The 25,901-nt window shown below is 40.0% G+C and overlaps 1 protein-coding gene across 1 annotated transcript; it reads left to right on the top strand.

The window, feature by feature from the left end:
* The first annotated feature begins 5,655 nt into the window (after positions 1 to 5,655).
* Positions 5,656 to 25,054, top strand: zmynd19 (zinc finger, MYND-type containing 19). The gene is made up of 6 exons (XM_030149953.1): positions 5,656 to 5,906; positions 10,397 to 10,456; positions 10,549 to 10,655; positions 15,618 to 15,758; positions 18,502 to 18,682; positions 21,749 to 25,054. The coding sequence occupies exons 1-6, from the start codon at positions 5,856 to 5,858 to the stop codon at positions 21,890 to 21,892; spliced, it is 684 nt and encodes a 227-aa protein (XP_030005813.1). The 5' UTR covers positions 5,656 to 5,855; the 3' UTR covers positions 21,893 to 25,054.
* Positions 25,055 to 25,901: the final 847 nt, after the last annotated feature.

The raw sequence follows: 25,901 nt of genomic DNA, 5'->3' as shown, positions 1-25,901 counted from the left end.
AGAGGATGACCATAAGGCTGTAATTTGATCCACCTAATAAAATAAATCACCAGCAGGCATACGCATGTGCATAGGCAAGGCCTTTAAACTTTTTTTTTTTTTTGCAACTTTTCACATTTCTAAGCAGAGCCATAGTTTCCATGTCCATTGTCACCGAACACTGTTGCAACAATGGTTTGTAATCAGTGCCTGTAACGCCACTTCTAACCTGCAGAGGGCGCTCCATCACTTTGCTTCCTCAGTAAAGAACTATGGATTCTCAAGGCAAATGTGTGACGCTGTGCACGTGACGGTAATTCCATATCAAACACTAAGGCTGAAACAACAAACTCTTAATTTGGAGCCTTCCTTAAATCCATACCTGTATTTTCGACATTTTAAAAATATTCTTAACTTTTCCTGTTTGTCTATTGGGAGGTAAACATTATGACAACAGCAAAAAATTTAGAAATTACAGATTTCAAAAGTTAAAAAACTACATCTTAATATGGAGGGAATATAAGTAAGGTGAGCAGGATAATTTTTGTTTCCATTATATTATATTATATTATATTATATTATATTATATTATATTTCATATGATACCTTCAACACTGGAATTAACAATGGAATTATGTAACAAATTTTCTTTTTAATTCCGTCTTTAAGGGATTAAAAATAGCCCTCTGGGGTGGACGGGGGTATATACCAGGAATTCCGTCCGTCCTTCCGTCTCTCCGTCTGTCTAAGACTTTTGTCCAACCGATTTCCTGGACACTGTTTTCAAATTGTACATGCATGTTCTTTACCACTAGTGCACTATTTGATGGCTGAATTAAAATTTTTAGATTTTTTACAAATTTTTGAACACCTCAACGTAGGCATTCACCCGATTCTTTACAAATTTCACAAATATTCTTTACATGTGCCTTTTTCTTAATTTTTGCGTTTTTATTTTCAAACAAATTTTAGAAAAGTTTTTAAAAAGATTGAAAGTTAAGGGTAAAAATTAATCCCTGAGTAGGCAGGGCATCGGTGAGCAGGAGGGGCAAAGTGCTGTGCGACCGGGCAGGGGTATTAGCAACCTTTGCTTACTTTTTCCCTTGTTCAATCATGTTTTGAAAATGGAATTTACGTCCATTCCACGATGGCTGTTGTCTGATTCTCCTCCTCGTGATGTCCAATCTTTTTCAATAGGAGCCAGATGAGGACTGATAACAGTCTGGATGGATGAAGTCTAGAAACAAGATAAACAAGAAAAGCACTCAGAGAGCGCAGACCTCCGCCAAGACAGATCTGCCTCCCGTGTGTGTTTGTTTGTTTGTTTGTTAGCAAGATAACTCAAAAAGTTATGGACGGATTTTCATGAAATTTTCAGGAAATGTTGATACTGGCACAAGGAAGAAATGATTAAATTTTGGTGGTGATAGGGCAAGCCCCCCCCACGCCCCCCCACCTCCGATCACCACCAAAATGTAATCATTTCTTCCTTGTGCCAGTATCAACATTTCCTGAAAATGTCATGAAAATCTGTCCGTAACTTTTTGAGTTATCTTGCTAACAAACAAACAAACAAACAAACAAACAAACAAACACACACGCATGCACGCATGCACGCACACAAAGCAAAGCAATCACAATACCTCCTGGCAGAGGTAAACATGGACATGTCAGACCAGGACTTATTTTCACTGTCTTTCAGTCATTCTGAGATGAGCTCAGCTTCATAGACTTAGTGATGTTTCTACACAGAATTTATACAGGACTTCCTCCTTGTGTAACGCAGTTTGAGATCATGTTTTTACAGTTCTTGACAGTGACAGCAAAGTACTAATGTAAAGTAATGATGGAGCTGAGGGTGGGCTCAATGATGGTGGTGTAGAAGTAGAAAATCAGTGACTATGACAGGTTGAACTTTTTCAGTAAATGTAGGAAGTACATCTTCTGCTGTGCCCCCTTGGTGAGGGAGCTTATTTCATCTTACACTTCAGGTCCTGGATGATGATGATACCCAGTAACATAAGGACTCCATAGTGTTTCCTCATGACCTTGAGGAGATCCAGTGCCGATTATCTAGAGATACATGCTTCCCCCGCTCTGCATCAAGCTTTCTGTATGCACTGTATGCAGCTACCACGTTGGTTAGTTCCAGTGGCGGCTGCTTGTCTTTCAGACAGGGGAAGCTCATTGTCGGCTTACATAAAAAAAACGTTAAGTTATTTCAACATAAATTCGGTCCTCTGTTCCTTTTTAAGAAAATGGTTGTATCGTACCAAGTAAACAAGAAAACATTGAGTTTATGTTAAATTGAAACAAGGAAGTACAATGAGTGTGTTTTATTTACCATGCAAGAAATGAATGAATAATTTTGTAGTGGTTTGTCTCTCAATTTCACAGCAGAATGCGCGACGGTATTAAACTGAACTCTGTCAGCGAAGGAGTATATCTCAAAATAGCTGTCAATCAAACGGGATTCAGCCTTTCGACTGATCCTCCAATCAGCACGTGTAATCCTGGCGTCCAGTCCAGCAGAGCTCCACCCACAGCTCCATTCAGCCCCAGAGACGCCGGGCGTCCGGGGGTGAGACAACATCGAGACATTTATCTAATTTCTGTCCAGTTTTCAGGCAATGAAAAAAACTGTTCCACTCAGTCCCATGGAAGTCCGTTGATGCTGGGCGTTTACGGGCAAATGCGCTGACCATAGATCATATGGGAAAACAGCGCAATGGGAATGTATGAGAAGTGAACAACATCGAGTCCGTTGATTTGTGATAAAGCTGATTCTGAATGAACTCATCTGTGAGATGAACGTGTTCTAACACATTTGTAGTCAACGAAATGTCAACACGACCGTACATATTTAACCATTTAATTTACGTAATTTTAGGGGAAGCCGGGCTTCCCTTGCAGTCTATGAGAAATCGCCACCGGTTAGTTCAGGTCCTTGGTGTGGCATGTCATTGTGTTACTGTGACAGTCTAAACTGGCCTGTGAACATTTACAAGTAAACAGTGGTACTATTTATTGGTACTACTTATTTCAGGATCAAAAGTAATGCAACTTTAATTTTCTCACCTGATTTCAAGTAGTTGTTTTGACATTCAGCTTCATGATCAAAGTGGGGTAAAAAATTAAGAATATAAACCCTTCTTTGTGTCGTCAGCGCAGATCATGAACCCTTGAATATGAAAACAACCCAATTAGGTTGATAAATGAAACAGTTGTAGTGCCTCTAATCCAGAAAAAACACAGCTCCTCCATTTACTTGTATGACTGGGGTTGACTGCTAGTATGGCAGTGACATTGAGTTCATTTACATGACCATAAAAATCCAGTACCAGGGAGTAATCAGATAATTGTAACAGTCCAATCTGACGCATTACCATGCACTTCAGAAACACAACAATCAAAAAATCCATCCTGTCACTCAAAGTTTGAGTACAGTATCAGATTTCTTTCAGAGTATGTGCGTTTGAGTGATGGTACTCAAACTTTCTGTTACTATCCTCCACTCACATTTGATTACGTCACTTCTTTTTTCTATGATTTTTTTTTTTTTTTACACATGCATGAAGACATCACAATACTGGGGAGAAATCCAGGTGTGTGAATCCAATTTCTCATAATCAGATTACTATTGTTATTTGATTAAACATATCAGATTGTGCTGTTACGTGATCACTTGAAGAATCTGATAACTCCAGAAATGGGATAATGATCAGAGTTGTAGTGTGTATGTAAACAGACTCATTGATGTATCATCCAGCAACCAGTATGACATTTACCTAGGTGTTTAAGCTGTCCTTCAGAAGCGATGGGACGATGGTGTTAAAGGTGGGGCTTAGGATCCACAGATGGGATCCTGGCTGACCAAGTTTACTTCAACATCTATAGACCTGTTGGTCCACAGAGGTCAGGCTGTGGGTTTGTAGTCAATGACTCCAATGATCCTTGTTTTTTGGGGGACAGTGGTGCTGATGAAGGTATTGAAGCTGAGTGGTACACGGCATGTCTCCAGTACAGTCTTAAAAATGTCTGTGAACACAAGAGACAGCTGATTGTTGCAGTGCTTCAGGGAAGATGGAAAGATAGAGTCTGGTCCAGCTGGTTTGTGGGAAGGCACATTCCTTCCAAAAGACCTGTTGACATCTCTCTCCAGGATGTAGTGAAATGCCGTTGAAAGGGCCGAGCCTTAGTGAAATGGGGGAGGACAAAATGGTGGATGGAGTTACGGGGGATGGTGTCAGGATGGACCTATTGTCTTTCCAATCTATAGTTGTACTCAATCAGTGGCCATGTGTCCATGTGTGGCCAAGCCATTATTGGAGTCCGGGGTTGGCTTGACTGGTCCTTTATCTCCACACATAAAGACCCCAGCTGTTCACTTCTTACGTGTCCGCACAACAGGTTAAGAGAGTTTTAATTTATGTCCATAAGCAGGGATCAAATGGACCATGACATAGCCACACTGCCCCAGTGCAGTCTGAGGGACAGCAAAAAAAGACCTGCTGATGTACTTTGCCTACACAAACAAATTTGAGGTACTTGTACTGTATTTTTTCCACTTTATGCTACTTCCTAGGCTATTTCTACTCCACTCCATTTGTCTGATAGTTTTAATTCCTGCAGGAAAAAAATCATCCCCTTGCTGTCCAGTGGAAAACCACCTGCTTTCAAATATGTCTTTGAATGTGATAGAATGAACAATGAAATGTCCATTTCATAAGTTGAGATTTAAATCCTCCTCCTCAAGTTAAATAAACACTTTAGAAATCCTTTTGCTGGAAATACATAATCACAAAGCTGCGAACAGGGCTATTTTTCTGAGCTTATGACAGGTTGACTTTCTAGAGATACAGGACGGTCACAGGACAGGGACACTACAAATAATCTGATAAAATATGATGCATTGGTAAAGACTACACTAACCAACAGCATGCAAAGTAGTTTAAACAAGTACAACCTTAAATCTATACATAAAAAATGCAACATATACATGAATGAAGAAAAACAAAAACATCATATAGAACAGCAAAGCACCAACAGGGACAATTTTACTGTGCCATAGTTCAAATCGGGCTACAAATGATTTTAGAACGTGAAAAAAATAAAGGAAGGTCCGCACAACCAGTGAGCTCCCAAACTGTTGTGCGGACCTTCCTTTATTTTTTTCACGTTCTACTTTTTTGGGATCCTGCACACCTCTCATTTTGGATGTGCGTGTCGTTCACCTTTTTACAAATGATTTTAGAAAATGATAATTAAAAATATATATATAATTATTCATTTCAGGGTGGTGAGATGAAAGAAAAAAACAAACATTGGGTGCTTATTTAATTTTATTTGCCAGCTAATCGTTTCAGTAGATTAAAATACATACATACATACATACTGATAGGTCATAAGTTTGCAGCTGACGTCATGTGTTGGACGTCAAACACACTGAAATGAGGTGTTTCGTGTAAAGGGGATAAACCCACCCAGCCATCAAACATTTCGCGCGAAAATGGCTGGAAGTTGTCACAGGGATGTGATGACGTAACAAATAACAGGCGGTCATGAAGAATCGTTATTTTCTATTGGTCAGCATGATCGTACGTCTCGTATTAAAAAACGTGAGTTGCTGTTTGATTGGACCTTCTAATTGGTGACTTGTCCCGCCCCCGACGGCTCAGACCGCTCGGCTTTCCTGCGCCAGCAGCGGTGTGTCACCGAGGCTGTACCGGAGAGACTCGGACTGAGGGCAGATACTCATCCACTTCGCCCAAACTGGCATCACAGCGGGGCTGAGGGGCTGTCCCGACCAGTTGAAAACGGATTACCGTTTAGGTGGGATCCTACGGCTCGCTCTGTCACCACCGCCCATCCTCCTGATGTCGGATTTCAAGCTTGGGATCGTACGGCTCGGCCGTGTGGCCGGGAAGGTGAGCTGGATCTCAGAGCTGCCATGTGCGGCCGGGGGAGGGCCCGCGGGGACCACAAAAGACGCTGTAAAATGAGGTTTCGCGCTGGTAAGTGGGTGCAGGTCAACCGCTGAAACCGTTAACAAGCCGCCGTCGGTTCGGGAGTCGCTCACCGTCACCGTTTTTATTCGCATTTGAACAGATTGTAGGAGCCGGCCGAGCAAGACTGGTTTTCTGTACCTCCGCCGCCACCACACAGTCTCGCAGTGAAGCTAACGCTAACTAGCATGTAGCAGGTTACGCTGGTGATGTTGAACACTAAAATGTGAAACAGTATTCAGTGTTATTGAGGTACACTAAATGCCCATTGACAGTGTCTCTGTCGGATTCTGGTCGTACATAAATAGATAAGACTGGTGTTTTCGTTTCCACGGTGTGTTCTATGTGTGCGGTCGGTGATAACAGTTAGCTGGGCTACGCTAGCTGTGTTATTTGGATTACACAGCGTGTCGGGTAATGAGGAAGCCATCGCCATGCTCCATCAACTCGGTCTATTGTGCTAACTAACAAAGCAGTGACCAGACGACACACTGCCGAGCACCCGGAGCTGAAAACTTGATTCGTATTTTGTCTAAAGTTATATAAGTATAGCTACACAGTCATGACGTTATCCCGTAGCTGGATGGTGGTCTAATGCTCCTCTTGGCCACTCCGGTCACAAGACAGTCACACGCAGGAGAAACGGTGCACACCGATCTGGTGGAGCTGTGCCGGATCAGTTGTCCACCTGCTGAGTGACAGCATTTCTGGACTCCTTACAGTCACTCTTGCAACTAACATAAACGATGTCACGCTGTCAGTGTCAGATGAACATTGTGACCCCGTGGCTGTGGGCTGTGCTGCACCATGCTCTCTGTGTTTGCCTTGTCACGTGCACCCCTTATGTTGCTTATTTTTAGGTTTTAACATAAAACAGCTATATAGTGAATGCTTTTCAGGCAACACTGAATTAAATTAATGATATATTCTGCTGTAAAATGAACTGAATACTGTGTAAGTATTTTGCACTTGCATTGGTATATTCTTACCAGTGGACTGGTGTTTGCCTTCACTACATACAGACCATCTGAGTGGGTTTAGACTTAGACACTAGACTAATTTGGCATGCTTTCATATCTACCCCTTTTGGGTTAGATTTTAGGTGTTTCAGTTTGCTTTGCATTAAATTTGGTGGTATGAAACCTGATCCTTGGTCCAACTGAGAGAGGTGGTCTCTGATCAGTCTACAAATTAAACTGAAGCAATACAGACCAAGAACGCACATAAGGATGTAGCTCAAGATAGATGTTGGTATGAAGTGCACAGTGGTTTGGTCTTTTAGCAGCGAGAATAAAAAGGAAAAAGGCCAGATCAAGTGGTGACTTTGGGACACATTTCATGTTCAATAAGCTCTGTGTTGAAAACTAAATAACTTACATCCATGTTTATTACATGTATGAATAGGTCTCAGTAAGTACTTTCACATGACACTTGTTACAATTTTCAGAGATAAAATTTTGGGGTAAAAATACTTAAATTACTTCTGTGTGACACGGGGACTCAAAATGAACATTTTTTTTTTTTTCACTTTATGCAAATGTACAAAACATATTGTTCTCAAAAGAAATTGATACTAAAAGAAACATAGGGCTTTACCTCTGATGGTAAACTACAATTGTGATCAATAATGGATAAAAATGTTTAAATGATTGCTAAGTTTTTATGAACACATTTTGTGACACAGGGACAGCAGTTTGTCACTTTGTTCAACAGTCATAATAAAAGATTTTGCTGGAACTAAACACTACAAATATGCCTATAAACTTTTATTTAACATGCATATTACAACTGAAGCGTTGTATACAGCTAACAGCAGAGCATGTTTTACAAATAGTTTGTGCATAACCTTTCTTTATTCTTGTGCTGTTGAATAATTAGCTACTTCTTACAGATTCACAGACTTAGAATATCACTTATTCAAGCAAGAAGAAATATTATTATTAAAGTTAATAGTGCATTTACATATTTTAGTCCTCTTATTAAGTTTCATTTTATGTTGATTGTATCTTTATATCTTTTTCTCCCACAAGTGTTACTGAAATTTTGTAAACAGTTCCATAAAATAGAGTTCTTAAACTAAAAAATGAGCCTATTTGAGAAATGATAGATGAAATTTAGATTTTTGACACTGATGTTCATTTTCACTTGATCTGGCCCAAAGTTTAAACTTTTAGCTGTGAAAATACTGTTTTTCAAGGCACAATGACCACAGCTGACAGCTACTAGGTACTGTCTTCTAAAACACCTGCCACCCATGGGTGCAATTTATACTTCTCTAACGTTGGTAATTTGTACAAGAGTTTTTCTGGTCCTATTCAAAACAAGAAAAGCACTCGGAGAGCACAGACCTCCGCCAAGACAGATCCCCCCCCCCCCCCCCATCACCAAAATTAAAAATTTTCTTCTTTGTGTCAGTATCAACATTTCCTGAAAATTTCGTGAAAGTCCATCCAAAACTTTTTGAGTTATCTTGCTAACAAACAAGCAAACACACAAAGCAAAGTGATCACAATACCTCCTGGCGGAGGTAATTATTTGGATCCTTAAATGAATAATCTGGTTCATCTTTAAATATTTTCTACATTAATAAGACTATTTAGGCTCTGGTGTCTGGCATGTTGCCATTGAGAGATGTAATTGGTGGGTCCCTCCCCTTTTGAGTGAGACTTCCAAGGGACTTACATATTGAATAAACAGATCATTCAGTTGTAGTAGTGCTCAACAGTTACGCTGTCAAGACATTGTGTGACGTGTGAAGTTCACCATATGTGTAAGCTCTCATTTAGCATTTGCCCCTTCATCACCCCTGGTGCTCCAGCAGCTCTCATCTTTAGTCCAAATGTCATCACTTCAGGGTCCAAAGAGCTAATAAAGCAATGAGCAAAATGCAAACTCCAGCTGTCAAGAAGGCAGTTGAGAAACCAAAGGAAAAATGTCACAGTGGTGGTTCCTGTAGTTTCTTCTTCTTCTTCTTCAGTTTCTTCTTCAGTTTCTTCTTCTTCTTCTTCTTCTTCTTCTTCTTCTTCTTCTTCTTCTTCTTCTTCTTACTGTTTTGCTTTTGTTTTTTTTTTAAATACAGGAATTCATCTCTCCATGTGCAAGCATTTCATTAAAAGTAGTTTTCCTTTGACCTCAGCACTGGAGATTGTTGGGGGAAGCGTTTGTCAATTTCATGATCTTAGTTGTGATCGATTTTTAACTTTCTATATGATCTGAAAGATTGCACAGTTTGTGTAGCTAAATGATTAACAGGACTGTCAAAACATTCCTACTCAGTTAACACTTGTTTTGAATGGCCCACATATCAGTGAAGTTAAGTCGTTTTGCACATAGAATTGCACTAACCTCTCGGTTTGTAGTATTGATAGACTGACTATTTCAGGCTATTCATAGTAATGTTCTTTTGTATGTTTGCAGTTAAGCTTTTAGGTTTATTCGCCACTTACTGACTGACTTCATTTAATGCAAGCTGTATGTGTACACACACACACACGTGGGCTAGTGTTTACATCAAATATTGTAAGACTTTCTGTCTAAAAGGATGTAAAAATGCAGAGTTTCTTGTAAGATAACAAGGCCATCACACACAGCATAAGCCTCCAATTAAAAAAAAAAAAAAAAAAAAACGGCAAGGCTAGAGGGAATGATACTGTTTGTTTGTAATTCAGCTATATTTTTGTATAAGAAGTGAGAAATTGTGATTGAGACCATAGTTCTACCTGTAAAGATGATCATATGACCTTTTGGCGAGATCATGCAGTTCTAACTGGAGGTCTGTGAAATCACAATACAGCCACATTAGAGGACACACAAAGAAGGATGATGGGTTTGTCTCTGTGAGGCATCTTTCATCAGATTGAAGGGAATGTGTGTCTTTTGATAAATCTCTGTTTTAATCATTACCACCTCTCTGCTTGTCTTACCATTCTGATCTCTACCTTTTTTGTTGATACCCTTTTCACACCATCGGTCCTTGGGCTTTAAAGCTACCATATCACAGCGAAGCAATGCTGTCCTCATGTCAGTCTACAGCGTTTGATAAACCACTGTAAGTGTCCAGCAGACCAACACACAGCATTGCAAATACAGTTTCTTCAGAGTCTGTTGATTAGTTACTTTGAGACCCAGTGTATTTATTGTTAATTGGCTGAATTAGTTTTCCTTTTGGTCTTGTCAATATTTGTGCTGCTTGACGCTTAATGGACACTAAAACCCCTTCTCTTTAATTAAATGTGGACAGCTGTTATGCAGTTTTATTGAATAAGGTTCTTGAACCCTGCTTTGTATTCCACACAATACATTTTCAGAGCATTTGGACCTTTGTTAGGACTTTTGTTGGTCTTTCCAGACATGCAGATTTTACATTTAGTGGTTGCATCAGTAACATAAATGTTTGTCTTATTTGGTTTCAGACAAAATACACACTGATTGATGAGCAGGACATACCGCTTGTGGAAAACTACGCATTTGAGGTAAGTCAAGAGGTTGGCTGTATGTGTTGTTACTTGGTATTTCATCATATTCAGTACAATTAAAAGTGATCTAAACTGAATTATATATCCAGGCACGCATGGAGGTAGATGCGGATGGCAACGGAGCCAAGATCTTTGCCTATGCTTTTGACATCGGCAAGGGTCGCTGGGCAGGAAGGCCGTTGCACGAGCTGCTTTGGTAAGTCATTTTCTTTGTGCTGTCAAATGTGAAGTAAACAGTCTTATACCAGAGCGTCTTGTTGACTGTCATCACCACTGTGTAAGTTTTAATTAACACAAGACAGTTCCCTCTCTGATACAGTTTAATCTGTAACATGAAAGCTATGGCTGAGTACAGTAGGTGATAAACCTTTAGTCTAGATGTGGAGTATCTCTTGGGTTAACCCTTCTCTGTGTCTGACCTTGTCCTCCGCACTAATCTCACCGCAGATATCAGTAAAGCTTTACACTTTATGGAGGAAGCTTGAAGGACCTTTGGTGGAGCAGTGTAGAGTGACTCTCAGTTTATAGTTGACAGCTGCTTGCTGATCTCTTCAGCATGGCACTTCATCTGTACTGTATGTTTGAGGAAATTGAGCAACCTGTTTGATTAGTTTTTTTTGGAAGATATTGCAGATATTGCGTTGTCCAGGCAATGAGAGTGAAAACTTCTGAAAGACCTAGTAATTGAATTGGCCTATTAGTCTGTACTGTTCTGTGAACTGGACTCGGATAATAGCTCACGGTGAATTTTAGGTTTCTCAACTAGAATGGATAATTTTAAAGATGCCGTATGTAGGATTGTGGCCAAAACTGGTACTGCAGTCACATTCAAAATACTGTAGAGTGTGGTATCCTCTCCGCCTCCCCCCAGACTAGGGTGTGCCAGATCCAGCATGAGCGTCTACTACTAGCGTTTCCACTAATCCTTGCCACCACACCATACATTTCTTACAAAAAAATCATCCCCAGACTTATTATACATAAGTATAATATATAATAGGCCAGGACAAACATCCTGCACACTCAAATGAAACTTTGCGAAGATTCAGGAGATAGGGAAAAGGTAAATGAGCCTTAAGTTTCACTTTTACTTCTGCAAAGTACAAGGGGCACGGATTGCTACTGTACCCCCACTCCCCCCACCCCCCCTCCCCTTTTTGGATTACACACTGCTACAGGAAGAGGTCACTTCCACAGAAAACACTGTACTACAAGGAGCTACCATGGCAAGTGACAAGTCCTACACCGGTACCCGGTCTCTTCACCAGTCCCGGACCAGCAGTCTCTTTACCAGGGCCAGGAGAAGAGACCGCAGCCTGGCCCTGGGAGAAGACACCGATGGTCTGGGACTGGGTGAAGAGACCACGGCTCTGGCTCTCAGTGGCTCTTACTGGGTGGTCAGACTAAGACAGAGCTGGTGTCGGTCTTCAAATTCTTCTCTGCTTTCAGTCGTCTCCATGTTTCAAAAGCATCTCCTATATATATCCTTGTTTTGTTTCTCACTTTGTCATGACGTATTTGGGAATAATAAGAGGCCTTTTAGGTTTATTAACGTCAGACATTTATGATCAGAAATGTTCCAGCTGCAGCTCAGTGGGAACTCGCAACCTCGATGCTGAAAGGCTACTGACTTGGTGATTGGAAGACAGGTGATGGGTGGAGCATCAGACCAAAACACACAATGACAACATAAACATCATTTAGGGGCTGACACTTAGCTTTTCAAATGCAAATATTCTGGCTGGACTGCTACTGTCAGTGATATCAGTATTTGAAGTGAACATGATTCCTTAATGTCTGGTGGCAGTCAAGGCCATTTTATAATTAGTTAGAACATAATTCTTACATACTGCACCTTTAAGGCAATAGCTACTGCACAGTACTGTGGCATGAAATATCAGTTTTGTCTATTGCCACAGAGCCAGTCAAATGTTAGCATTTGTACTAGAGCCAATCATGGATACTGTTTCATGAACTCATTAGCCTCTTGTTGCCCCAGTACTGTGGTGATATATGGCGTATACTTCAGTGCATTCTTTTGTGCATTTTGCTACCACAGTACTGTGGCAATTGATGGAAGAAATAACAAATTAGAGGTAGTATATAGTGTAGAATACGAATTATTGTCCCAAATACTCTATAGGTTGTATTATGGTGTTCTTTGCTCTTTGCAGTCAGTGAGGCTGGAAAAAGTGGGTATAGTTACATGTTAGATGCGGTAGTGTACTGTGTGACTTCTCAGTTCTGTGTCAGTTGTGTGTATTGAGTGCTGTGGTCTGAATTCTGCTCTCTAAATGTTGTCCCAGTGCCTGATTTGTATCAGTGTCAGATTTACCTACCTGGGCCATGCCCCCGACTCCTGCCCCCGTTTGAAAATCTTCAGAAGAAAAAAAAGAAATGCTACTTTGATCAAGAATTGAACTCGAGTCCTCCACGTTGCAGTCCGATATGTTACAGAGTGAGCTGTTTGTAAGTCAGACTGATTTGCTATCTGATTGCTGTGGTACTTTTCATGATGCAACAAGTTACCAGTCTAGACTAGAAATGCAAATTATCGATTAATCCATTAATCATTAGTTGATTGACCTTATTGATCGATTAATGATTAATTGATAAGCGGCAATTTTTCTGAGAATCTGAATTTGTCTTTCGATCAGATCTATAAGAATGAAAGCTAAATATTGTTTATATACTTCATTGGAAAAAAACATGTCATATTCCTTAATGATAGATTTATTGAACCACTGGATACAGAACAGACAATGACATGTATGGAGTAGAACTAAATAAATTCTGCAGAGAAATTCAATAAAAGAAACTGATTTCAAGAGGGGCAGTTTAGAAGAAATGGGCATTTTCTGACTTTGCATCACTGACATGATGAAGCGAGATTTCAGCAGAGATGCCCCCCCCCCCCCCCCGGATATTTTTGCATAGCCACCGGGGTGACCGCGGGACTTAGGGCCGGACCTACTAAAGGTTTGCATGTATTAAAACTAATTGCACATGCAAAAAATTGTATAAACTGATTTACTAATAGTGTGCACTAAGGGTTGTGTCTTTCAAAGGTGCAAAATAGTGCGTCTGCATCCAATTAGTACATTTGCCACAATGAATATGCAATATGGGGCATTTACATGCAATTGTGCATGTGCTGGGATTAGAAAATGTAAATATATTAATTTAGCACACGCAAAGTGATTTATCAAACTCAAAAGCAATTTTGCTCATAGAAACTGCGTCTATATTTAACACGTCTCAAAAGGAGGCGCAAACAGTTTGTATGCGTAATTGCGCACACACGGAAGTGGTTAGGAGACATCGAAATGATGAAATGAGATACAGAGAATGCATTTTTCACCCTCGTGAACATTTTTGGAGTGTGACAGAACAAAAAATAAGTGAGACGTATTTGCTTCGTAATTTTAAAGGAAGATGGTGTTTTAAAATAAAATGGTATTTTTTAGACAGTGTATTAAGCAGCGAGCCATGCACCTGTGATTTGCACTGTTAATTTTTGAAAAACAGCCAAAAAAATGGTGCATGGCTTGCTCAAAGCCGTGCTAATTATTAATATATTGTTCTCTTGTGACAGCCAAATTTAGCTAAATCCATCTATTTTGCGCAAAAAGAAGCAAATCAATTAACTCTAGAGGGCCCCTGGACGCATCAGCACATCCTGATGACATGCGTGATTTAAGATGGCATGGCAGCAAGAAGGCGCCTCGCTGAAACCCCGTTTCAATTTGTGTGGAAAGTGCAGATGTAAAACTAATACTGTCAAGTCAATTGTGTTGAAAGCACATGTAAAACCAAATTTATGAGACACAATAAAAACATGATTTTTCAGCAATAGTGTCATTATGTTTGGTGTGTGTTTAGTGCAGGTAGAGATGGTAAAAATAGGCTTCTAAGTGAATTTCTTGCAAGCAGGAAGGGCTTCCGTGAAAGAAAACTTATCATCGCATTTCTATTGGGGGAAAAGGGCATCACATGGACCAATCAGAGACATCCATACTGTGCTGTGTGTACTCTAATATAACTTTTATACATACTCATCTCCATCTTATATCAATTTCAACTTAATCTGTAATACTAGTCACTGAAAAGTGGCTAGAATTCCATTTTCCCCTATTATTTTCATCATTTAATTATTTATTTCTAAACATTTTTTGCACATTTGTGTATGGTTGAAAAAATGTTCTAAGCTGTTAAAATGTTGTTTGTGGAATGAACAGAATCTGACAATACATTCCACGATGCGTGTCGCTTTTTTCGCCCGCTGCAATATTACACACCCTGTTTTTTTGTTTGTTTGTTTTTTACACACCCTGTTCCTCCATTTCTACCTAACACAGTGTAGACAAATGTATCTCTGATTATCTAGATCTTCAACAGTTTCATTATCCTGTCCAGATTTATTGATTCAGTATTCTGAGTTTGTTCAGTGACTTCAGATGAATTTATTTATTTAGCTGCTTATTGGTTTGACTTGGATGCACACTTCAAGAGTTACCTGGTCTATAAAGTCGAACACTAGACACTACAGTTTTAATCACAGGATGGTGATATCTGCTAGGGATAGACTAAACGAATCAGAGCAGGGGGTGGGTCATCTTCCAAATACTGATATGAGCTGAAATTGGGCTGAAGGAAGGCAATAGTTATTATTGGCTTTCTTAACTGGAAATCCTGACTTTGAGGGAATTGATGCATAGCTCTAAAGATAAAACTCCCTCCTAAGTAGATTTTTACAGTCAGTTTGAAGCTCACTTTTACATTTGTTGATGTTATTGCTTTGATATTCAGCTGTATTTTAACAAAATAAAAGTAGGACATGGATAATGTGTTTTTATTAACCAAATTTTGGGGTTTGGTGCAGGATGATATTGGCTGATTAATCAGGTATCATTGTTGTTTCTGCCCTAAACTATCATCATTGTTACATCCACCTCTAAAGGCCCAGAAGATGGTGAACCTCTAATATTTCCTTATTATTCAACTTTCAGCTTTTTCCTGTTGGAAACTATTATTTCCACTGTTAGTTAACCTCTACTTACACCATAGCTAAAGATTAAGATCTCCTCAGACGTAAAACCACACCTGCACACCTGGATTTGAAGGTAGTAATTAATCTGGAAACATGTTTTCTGTGTAGGGAGAAGCACAGAGGAGGCATTGCTCCTAGTTTTCAAGTCATCCACATCAACTCTGTGACAGTGGACAACCGGCTAGACAACCTGCGACTAGTGCCGGTAGGCTGGAGCCCCAAGCCTGAGGAGATTTCCAGCAAGCAGAGGTAAGACCACAGCCCCAGCACTAACACAGTTCTGAACAGGACAGCGTATAGCCACTTTTACACAGAGATCCTGGAAAAAGGGCGAGATAGTGATCCCATCTTTTTGCCACCATTGACCGCTTTACACAGCCAAGCCAAAGGAGTAAGAGAGGTGAGATAGGCTGGACTTTTACACAGCGGAACTGCATTCCGAAATCAAAGAGGTGGTGATGCAGCACAGCATATAGTGTGACGTATAGCTTGCGTGTCGGAAATACCCTGAGCATAGCTTCTTTGTTAACCTCTCCAGAGTCTTTCACCATTCCACAAATGTTAGCATGGATAGAGTCCTCCGCCTGAAGTGAGAACAGCTCGTGGATCTTAGCGTCTCCCATGTTCGACATCTTTCTGGTAGCGTTGATGTGTTTTACTGTACACCCCCCCCCCCCCCCCCCCCCCCCCCCCCCCCGGCGTAGGGGTCGCACACACAGTATGTCATCAAAACATCACACCTTGGTTGCGGAGCGATAGGTGTTCCATTTACATAGCATTCTGGAATCATGATTCCACCTTTATCACAGCTCTGTTACTACCTCCAGAGTTGTTATAAAACTGCAATAAAGGTGGGACCAAATTATCCCACCATTTTGTTTGTCATTCCGGAATAAAGGCAAAATATTCCCGTAACAGAAGTGCTGTGTAAAAGCGGCCTATAACTCCAGTCTTTTTCAGGTCTGGAGAAGTATGGGGGGGTTTATGAAGTTTAGGGACGTGCTGTAAATATTGTAAGGTAAAACAGGGCATAACACACAATGAGCATAGGTTGGATATTTTCACAAAGAGAGAAGTGATACAAATATGGCAAAGAATTATTACAAAATAACATGAATTAAACAACAATGAAGGGATTTGTATTGTAGTTAAGCATAACCATAAAATACAGCGAAATTTTGTTGGAGAACTTTTTCCCCCCATACCTTTCCCTTTGGTTCAGGTGCTGTGTTTGACATCCTACAGACTATTATCCTTTCTGTTTTGTAAAATAAAATGTACAGACCCAGTGCAGGCTTGATCAGGAAGCCTGTATTTGCCAGATGCATTAACAAAAATGCATTTTTGAAGAGTGCGGGGTTTTTTTTGTTTGTTTTTTTGTTTTTGTTTGTTTTGTGTTTTTTTTTTTTTTTTTTTTTTTTTAAGAAATGCCCAAAAAATTGGAGAGATTGATTGAATTGAATGATTTTTATCCTTTTTTAATCCCTGGTGTCTTTTTGAATATAACACTAGAAGGTGTCATTTTGATGTGTTTATTAAAGCTCTGCAATATGGCCTATTGTCCTACATCAGAACAACACATCACAGCTTAAGTTCTTCTGAGACTATTTTTAGTCTAGTACAAGACCAAAACCCATCATAACCAATAATGGACCTGTCTACACACAAGGGATGTAAACAATTAATCGACTATCGATTAATTGTCGATAAGAATTTGCTGGATTAAATTATTAATTGTCGGTTAATTGCCCTTGTCCACCTGTCCACACCTGTCCGAAGGCTGCCAGTTTGTCTGCGGTGCGACGTTGCGGCTGGGATAACCAGTCATTGAATCGGATCATGGTGTTGATGAGTTAGAATGGCTTTAGGGACATGGTGGAGCCCAACACAGACCGGCCATCTGTTTGTGGGAGCGGTGCACCCCCGCCTAAATACACACACAAATGCGTGGTCGGTATCGGATCGGAGCATTTTCCCTGGAGGTTGGTCTAGTCCACAGTCATCTGGACTATCTGGTCAGTGAGACAGAAGTTGAAAACATCCTCCAGGCTCCTGATCCGGGCCACAGGTATGTACCGCATTATGTCCTGCTGTCACCCCAGTGGCCACAGGAAAAAACCGGGGGGCAAATTAAAGTTTGCGAAGCTTCAGGAGGTAGAGAAAAGATAAATGAGCTAAAGTTTCACTTTCACTTCTGCGGGGGCACGGACTGCACCGCCCCATATCCCCATAGTATTATAAGTAGGACAGAAGGTCATGCACGCGCGTGGTTACCAACCGACATGCACACATCCCCCAGCGCATGTGCAGCCAAGTAACCCCCCCACCGATGAAACCCATGCGCGCACCCCCACCCACCCATCGACGTAATGCATGCGTGTGCACCCTCATTGCACACCGTAACATCAACAGATGAATTCCACAGGAAACACTGTATCCAATGGTACAATAAATCAATCATTAAGGAATATGACATGCTTTTTTCATGAAGCATATAAACAATATTTAGCTTTTATTCTTATAGACTGTATTGAAAGAGAAATTCAGGTTCTCAGGAAAATTGCTGCTTATCAATTAATCGTTAATTGATCGATAAGGTCAACCAACTAATGATTAATGGATTAATCGATAATTTGCATCCCTACTACCCACTGATTTGAATGAAAACATGTTAATTATTGGAGTGTAAAACCATATACTTGCATACCATACATCTGACCATTTGAATTCAGGTTTCAAATATGGTCTGAAAAATTTATCAAGGAGTCTGAAGTTGTGCAGAATTTTTTTTTTTGTATGCAACAGACTCCTCATAGTAGGAGTATTAACAGTGGTAATACGGAGTACCACCCTTACTTAAAATACAGTCCAACTTCTTGTACCCAAATGATAAAATCTAAAGTTAAACATGACAACATGAAAACATCCTTTCCATACTGTGACACCTCTGTCTTGGTGCCTAATGAATAATTTCTGCCTGTGTCTCATGCAGAGAGCAATCTCTGTACTGGCTGGCCATCCAACAGGTACCGGCTGACCCAGTGGAAGAGCAGTACCTGGAGCTGAGCCGCACACGCTACTACAACGCTAACGGGGAGCTGGTGGAGGAGGAGGAGTGCTCCTGCACCTACTACGAGTGTCACTATCCCCCTTGTTCGCTCATCGAGAGGAGGGTATGTACAACCACAGGGACATTTCTGGAACTCTGATTGCGGAGCCATGTTTTTGTATGCTTGAGGGATATATTTTAACACAAAAACATCAGCCTTTTTGGTTGTGTTGTGGAGTTGCACTTCTTGAAGTAAAAGGAAATTGAGATTATTTAGTTGCTTATGTTAATAATTGTAAAAAGTAGATGTGTAGAGTAATATAAAAACCTGTGAATCTGGTACATTGAAATGAATGTTTGCTTCACAGGTAGATGTTTGTACATGTGGATTCAGTTTCAAGTTGATCTGCGCTTAACTACTATTAACTGCTTAGTATGGCTGCAACTAATTAATGACTTTAACAAGAACATTTGGTGCACAACAATTAAAATGCATAACAAAGTTTGTTAAACAAATATTTAATTCAATATTCAACTAGAAAAGCACTCGGAGAGCGCAGACCTCCGCCAAGGCAGATCCCTCCCCCCGATCACCACCAAAATGTAATCATGTGTTCCTTGTGCCAGTATCAACATTTCCTGAAAATTTCATCCAAATCCGTCCATAACTTTTTGAGTTATCTTGCTAACAGACAAACAAACACACAAACCCTGATGAAAACATAACCTCCACTGTTGCTCTGCAGAGGTAACAAATATTGTAAGCAACAACAGGAAAAAAAAATATTTTCCCTAAGCAAAACAGCATTTTGTGCATAACAATTACAATGTCTAACAAAGTTTGTTAAACAACTAAATATTTAAAAGTTGCAAACTTTAAACTAAACATTTTTGCCTAAAATACATGATGTCACTATTAATTAAGCTAGATTTATGGTCACACGTAGCTCTGCATTACGTAGGTACATCGAATCTGACGACAGTGATATGTGCTCTCGCACTCGAACATACTGTAGTGGCGTCGTTTTGAGAAGGTGTTGTAGTTTTCCCTCCAAATCGGGAGGCGGCAGTAGTGCCAGTATTGGCTGGTTTTTAAAGATGAAACTCCACTGGGCGGAATTGTTTCCATGGTTTAGATATCTTCTGGCAGGCATTTCCTGTTTTACAACAATAATAGCGGCCGACATCGAGCAGTGTCTTCATGAGTTCGTAGAAGTCAATGAAGATATCATTGTTCTTTTAAAAGTATTACAGCGTAAGCAACGGAAAAGGATGCAACTTAGGAGATGGGCTGTGCGACCGCTGAATGAAAATAGGTTAATCAATGGGGAATACCAAAATCGAGTGCAGCCATTTCAAGATATGGATGAAGAGATACACTTCACATACTTCAGAATGTTTGATGATCTGGCTCTTTGAATTCAACCATATATAACCCAGCAAAACACCCACAAGATGCCAGTAACCACATGTGATAGACTTGCCATTTCAATTATTATGTCTGAGTTTCTGCCACTGACTCTGAATGTACACACCTCTGCATGTTGTAAGACAAAGGCACAGTTTTGTTAAACTACACATTCACTATGTTCACCACAAAGAACAAAAGTGAAATAAGTATAAATTAGGATTTTAGAAATGGCAGACCCCACAACATTTGTTGCTGTATAGTAGTGGCGTTGCATGTGACACAGTCATAAATTGGCCAACTGGGGGTCTCTGTGTTGCTGTGCCGTGTAGTTACAGTCTGGAAAAGGTGCATGTCAGGGCTGTGCAGGCCAACGCGGGGCTGTCCAAAGTGGTGTGTGACCATAAATCCAGCTTTAGGCCCAATCCAGATTCACCCCTTACCCCTACCCCTTGGCACTTGCACTTGGCACTACCCCTTGAAACGGAGCTGCAAGGGGTAGGAGTTGAAATACTCCCCTATGAAATACGACAGTCCTTCATGACCTGTTATGTCTGTTATCATCAGCAGTCATCAATGTCGCTATTAACAGATGCGACAACTTTGTTTCCTAAAGTATTCACCATGCTGTTAGTAGCTGTAACCATTTCTGTTGCATGGGCTGTGGTCATCTTTTTGCGGCTATCAACTATAAACTGCAGAAATGCAGTCTATAACACTTTGAAACGGCTTTAAACAGTTGATCAAATGATTAAGTTGTTTACGAAGAAAATACGTACATTTGTGTGTTTCTCTCATCACACTGCTCCACTTTTTGGCTGTTTACCTTCATCTTGCCAATGATTCAAACAGAATTATGGGAAATTTCTCCTATCCCTCCGTTTGTAGCATGGTCCGGAAAAATTGCTGTTTTGAGGGCTATATAGCCCTCCGCCTTAGCCCTTCCCCTCCAACTAATTGAGAATCGGGACAACACTACCCCTTCATGTGTGTGTGCAAAACCTAGGGGTAAGGGGGAGGGCCAAGGGGTGAATTGGGATTCAGCTTTAGTTGTCAACTAATTTTACCATTTCAGCCAGTCATTGCAGCCCTAGTGGCAGGTGGATGTTTGTGTGCATGTGGACTCAAGTTCAAAGCAGATCTGTGTAGAACTACTGCTAACTGCTCAGGTCAGTATACTGGTACTGGTATATGGGATTCTTTCCCATTTCAAACACACCCTTTACCTTGTACATCCTAGATCAGGGGTGTCAAATATGATCTCAAATGGGCCTGAACAGTAAAATTACATTATGACAATGTTCACACCTATAGTTTCCTTAAAATATGAATAGCATGAACAACCTGAAATGCCTTAAGAAAATTGCAATTTTAGCAATAATCATGCCTCAGCTTCTTATTTACACATGTACATTACAACGTAAAGATCACAGTGGATTTAAAAATGCATTTTGTAACAGGCAGAATATTGTTATAATGCACTTACTTCTCTTAAGACATTTCTGGTTGTTCATATTTGTTCAGGTCATCCACATTTTTTTGTGAAGATAGTTTGTAAATATAAACATTTTCATGTAAATTTTACTTTTTTTTTTGACTTGCTTGATTAATCTCTTCGTGTAATTTTTGCAACTCACAAATTAATCCCAGGGGACATATTGGACCCTTTGGTGGGCTGGTTTTGGCCCGTGGGCCATATGCTTGACATGTGTCCTATATAATGGTCGTTCATCTGGTGGATACCTCTGTCACAGACGCTAACCTCACTCCGTCTTTTCCCAGCTTCGAGAGTTCAACATCTGCGGTCGCTGCCAGGTGGCGCGCTACTGTGGATCGCAGTGCCAGCAGAGGGACTGGCCCGCCCACAAGAAGCAGTGTCGCGAGCGTAAGCGGGTGCTGGCTCTGGAGTCGGAGCCCGAACGATGATCTGCCCTCATCATCCTCGCCTGTGAGAGGGGGAGGAGGAAGAGGAGGGAGAGAAGGCCATGGTGTGTGTGTGTGTACGGTGGGGGAGGGGTGCAAGGCTAGACTTTGCGTGAAGGGGAATCTGGGATGAAGAGTAAAACGTGGGGGAAAATTATTGACAAGAGACTTGATGACGGAGGACAATGTTGGTTGCTTGATCGTTGTCGGGGTGAGAGGATGGCGTAGGGGATGGAGAATAAAGCAAAAAGACATCTACCACTTCCCAGAACTGGTAATCTCCATAGCTTGCTTTCATGTGGATGACAGGGAACGGTATTATTATTAGTTTTTTTGTCTTTATTTTTCTCGAGGGGAAGAGACGCCCTCGAGCTCTACCTGCTGCTATGGTTTTTGTATGCGACTGGGGGGGATGAAATATTGTCTTGCTGATGAACTGGACAAGCATCTTTGGACCACAGTCGAACAGACAAGTTGTCATCATCCACTTTTTTCCCTCCTTCCCTCCCAACATCCAACAGCCACAAGGTGTGATCATGTTTGGGGGGGGGGGGCTACAGTACCCACTGGACATGGACCTTTTCACTGTATCACTCCCTGTCTGACCTCTGCACACAGCTGCCGCCATCATGGTCGTTGACACCTTCAGCTGCCGCCGCCGCCTCCTTGTTTGTTCCCACCATGACACACATGAGATAGATTTCACTGATTGAATCACACTACCAGTATTGAGTGTGTATGTGCGAGTGTGTGAATGTATGTATGTGTATGTGCTGCCAATATGTTCTGAAGGATGTTAAAATGATCAACATGGGTAATGGGGCCGGGTTCACATTTGTGTTTTCTCTTCTTAAAGGGGCCATATGACACTGTTTTTAAATATTTAATCAGAAATTGTTGGGTTTAAGAAGATTTTCACCTATTCTATAATAAAAGTAGCTGCCAAAATAAAGGCTTTAAGTTTTTCAAGACTTTTTTCTTTTTTTTTGTTTTTGACCCAACATAAAACATTTTTTCTTCATCAATTCGTTGCTGTTAAGACATGGTACAGGAAATAAGAGACAAGAACTCTGACCCTGTTCAGACCTTAACATCCATCCTGAGATACCAGACTTCAGGTATCCAGTGTGTCTCTGCACACCTGGTTTAAAAACAAATCTGTGTATCAAGTGATTAATTGAGATGGGACTTCCTTGCTTCATATTCTAATAAATGATCTCATTCATAGTGTGAAATGTTTGTCTTAAATTGGATGGGCTGGACTAGAATGGCAGCAACTTTTTAGGTTCTTTGCTCCTTGAGGTTCTAGCTGTATTTTTCAACTTTCTGACATGAATTTGTCATTGGAAACTGTTTGTGGAAATGGAAAATTCAGGGGAAAAAAATCTGAATATTTCAAAAATAATTTCCCTCCCTTTAGGTGAAAACATTTATAGTAAAACTGTAGATTGATGAAGAGCCTGAATTAATTCCTGTTCCATTTGCCAATTAGAGCCCTGGGTTATGCGGTGTACAGTGCTGGCTACTGGTGATTATTTGTTCCAAACCAGTTTATGGAAATGCACATTCAAATTTGACATTTTGTGTAAACGCAGCTACTGTAAATGAGTCAGTAAACCTTAAATATGTAACACTGATCATTCACAATGGATATTTGAATATTGGAGAACTTACAACATGTTTCTGAATTTCTACCAGATTATAAGAACCATGGAAATAAAATGTTGTTCCTTTGCTCCTGGGCTGCACATACAATCTACTGCTGTTATGGTTATGTGGGTTTTGTGAGATTTTTGGACATATTTAAAGCCTTTGTATGTGAATATATGGTAATGAGTGTCCAGTCTTTCAGTCTGGCCCAGGTCTCTTTCCTGTTCAGACTAAGAACGTCAATACCTGCCTTCAGACCAGTGAAGTCTGAGTGTGTTCACACATGGAATTAGTTTAAGGATTTCTCAGAACAGATGATAATGCCAGGTCTGAACAGGGCCAGAGTGATTCTAGTGTTATTTTGGTACTTTGACACTTAAAAAAAAAATATCACATCTGAAAATTATCCTGGAATAAAGTGCTTTCTGTTTTGAAGGTCTGCAGATAACAAATAAGAGAATTTTTCTTTCTTTCTTTTTTTTTTTTTTTTTTTAACCAAAGTTGGTTTCAGCCTACTGTAGTGATCTCTCCTTGTGTTTATTTAATTTTCTGCATTTTAACACTTGTTAATTTCATTGATATTTTCTGCATTTGTAGGTTTAACGGTATGTATGTATGTATGTATGTAGGGTTTTTGGGGGGAGGGTTGGTTTCAGTTTCTTGTGTTGAGGTTTGCTCTAAGGGTTATTTTTGAAGAAAATTTATCAATGGATCTATTTATTTAAAAACATTTGATTGTGTTTCTTTTTGTCCTGCGACTTGTTGATGTGTGAAGGCAAACTTTAGGAAAAGTAGTGGATGATATGGGACCTTTTTATGGGACGTCTTCTGGGGTAAGGGGGGTGCTGACCTGAACATTTCACCCCTATTACTTGATCATTTTTTCCCCCACCCCTTTTACTGTTGCCCCACTGAGATTTTTCCAACTTTGTCACTAAATTCTTCCACGTGAGACGTATTTGGAGTGTAAAAACTTGAATTCCTCCTTCTTTACACACAGGTTTGATTCTCGCAAGTGGTTTCTATGAACTGAACCGGTTTCCTTCGACACGGCAGTCCCAGTCAAATTGTTCTGTGTCAACTTGATCCTCAATCGCCTGCCTTCCTTGTATTACCTATAATGCACACTTGCTTAACGTGTCCTCTTGTGTCTTAGGTGACGAGTCCAGACACTTACTAAGCATGTGATTCACAGATGTACATGCGACTTGTTGATTGTTGATTTTTTTTTTTTTTTTTTTTTGTATGTGTGTGAACAGGTTTTCAACACTGCACTAAGACTTGGCTCCCATTTCAGTGTATTTGTCCTAGTGGGGGTGAAGGGAGGGGTGTGAATTGGACAGAGTGTACAGATTGTGTCTGAAATCCTTTTTTTTTTTTTTGTTTTGTAAGAATATAAGCATTAATCACCTAGAAATAAAGAGCTACAATATGTGAATGATGGTAAAGTACAGTTGGGGAGATCTGACAGTTGCTTTTCCAATGTAAAATGGTAATAAATAAAAATGAACCTCATTTGATGGTCTTGTGCACAGTAAGTGTCAGTGCTGTAATAATTAACCAAAAATCAGCCATTTCAGATTGTTATTGAAATAAATTGAAATAAATACTTTTACAATAGTGAAGTCCGAGGTTCAGGGTAAATCCACCTTGAATCACCAGATTTCGGAAAATGCTCTGATCTGATGATTTCTGATTTACTAAATACTTTGAGAAAATGTTACTACAGTTCATCTCTTCGTCACTTTTGCAATATCCATGACAGATGCATGGAAATCTCAGAAGCGACAAGATGTCTTTACCTTCTGTAAAAGAAGATCCACATTTACATATTTGCAAAATTGTAGCTTGTTTAAAGGGAAAAAATGGCCTTTGATACTTAACAAGTTTAGCCCGCTGTATCTCCACATTGAAATACAGCACGTCTCTGAAATTTTGATGTTGATTTCTCATGTTGTAGGACTATTGTGATAGCTAAGTATTTTTCCAGAAGAAATACAATTTTCTGATTTATTATGCATTAACCCTTAAAGACCCAGAACTGCTTTTGTGTTTACTTCCAAATGATTTTTTGTCTCTAAATCTAATATTTCTTAAGTGGTTTATCAACATGTATTATAACATTATAAAATCAGGTATTTTCCTATATTTAAAGTAAATTCATAGGTCATATTGATTGAAATTGAAATTACTTTTACAGCAAACTATATCATTAACTAAACCTAAAAACAAGCGTCATTTATCAAACTCCATGGGTTTTACTGGTGAATCAGTGTTGTGGAAACAATGGTGTTTGCATGTTGGAACGTTCACTATGGATCCTCTGAACATCCAAATGGGTCATTTCTGATGACCATGAAAA

This window comes from Sphaeramia orbicularis, chromosome 12 (assembly GCF_902148855.1).
Source record: "Sphaeramia orbicularis chromosome 12, fSphaOr1.1, whole genome shotgun sequence".
Lineage (NCBI taxonomy): Eukaryota > Metazoa > Chordata > Actinopteri > Kurtiformes > Apogonidae > Sphaeramia > Sphaeramia orbicularis.
Note: the sequence above shows the minus strand (reverse complement) of the source record. Positions and strands in the feature narration are given on the sequence as shown.

Coding starts and splice junctions, on each gene's coding strand:
- zmynd19 (XM_030149953.1), top strand. CDS start 5,856: ATGTCGGATTTCAAGCTTGGGATCGTACGGCTCGGCCGTGTGGCCGGG. Junction 10,457..10,548: donor TGGAAAACTACGCATTTGAG/GTAAGTCAAGAG, acceptor TTATATATCCAG/GCACGCATGGAGGTAGATGC. Junction 18,683..21,748: donor GTTCGCTCATCGAGAGGAGG/GTATGTACAACC, acceptor GTCTTTTCCCAG/CTTCGAGAGTTCAACATCTG.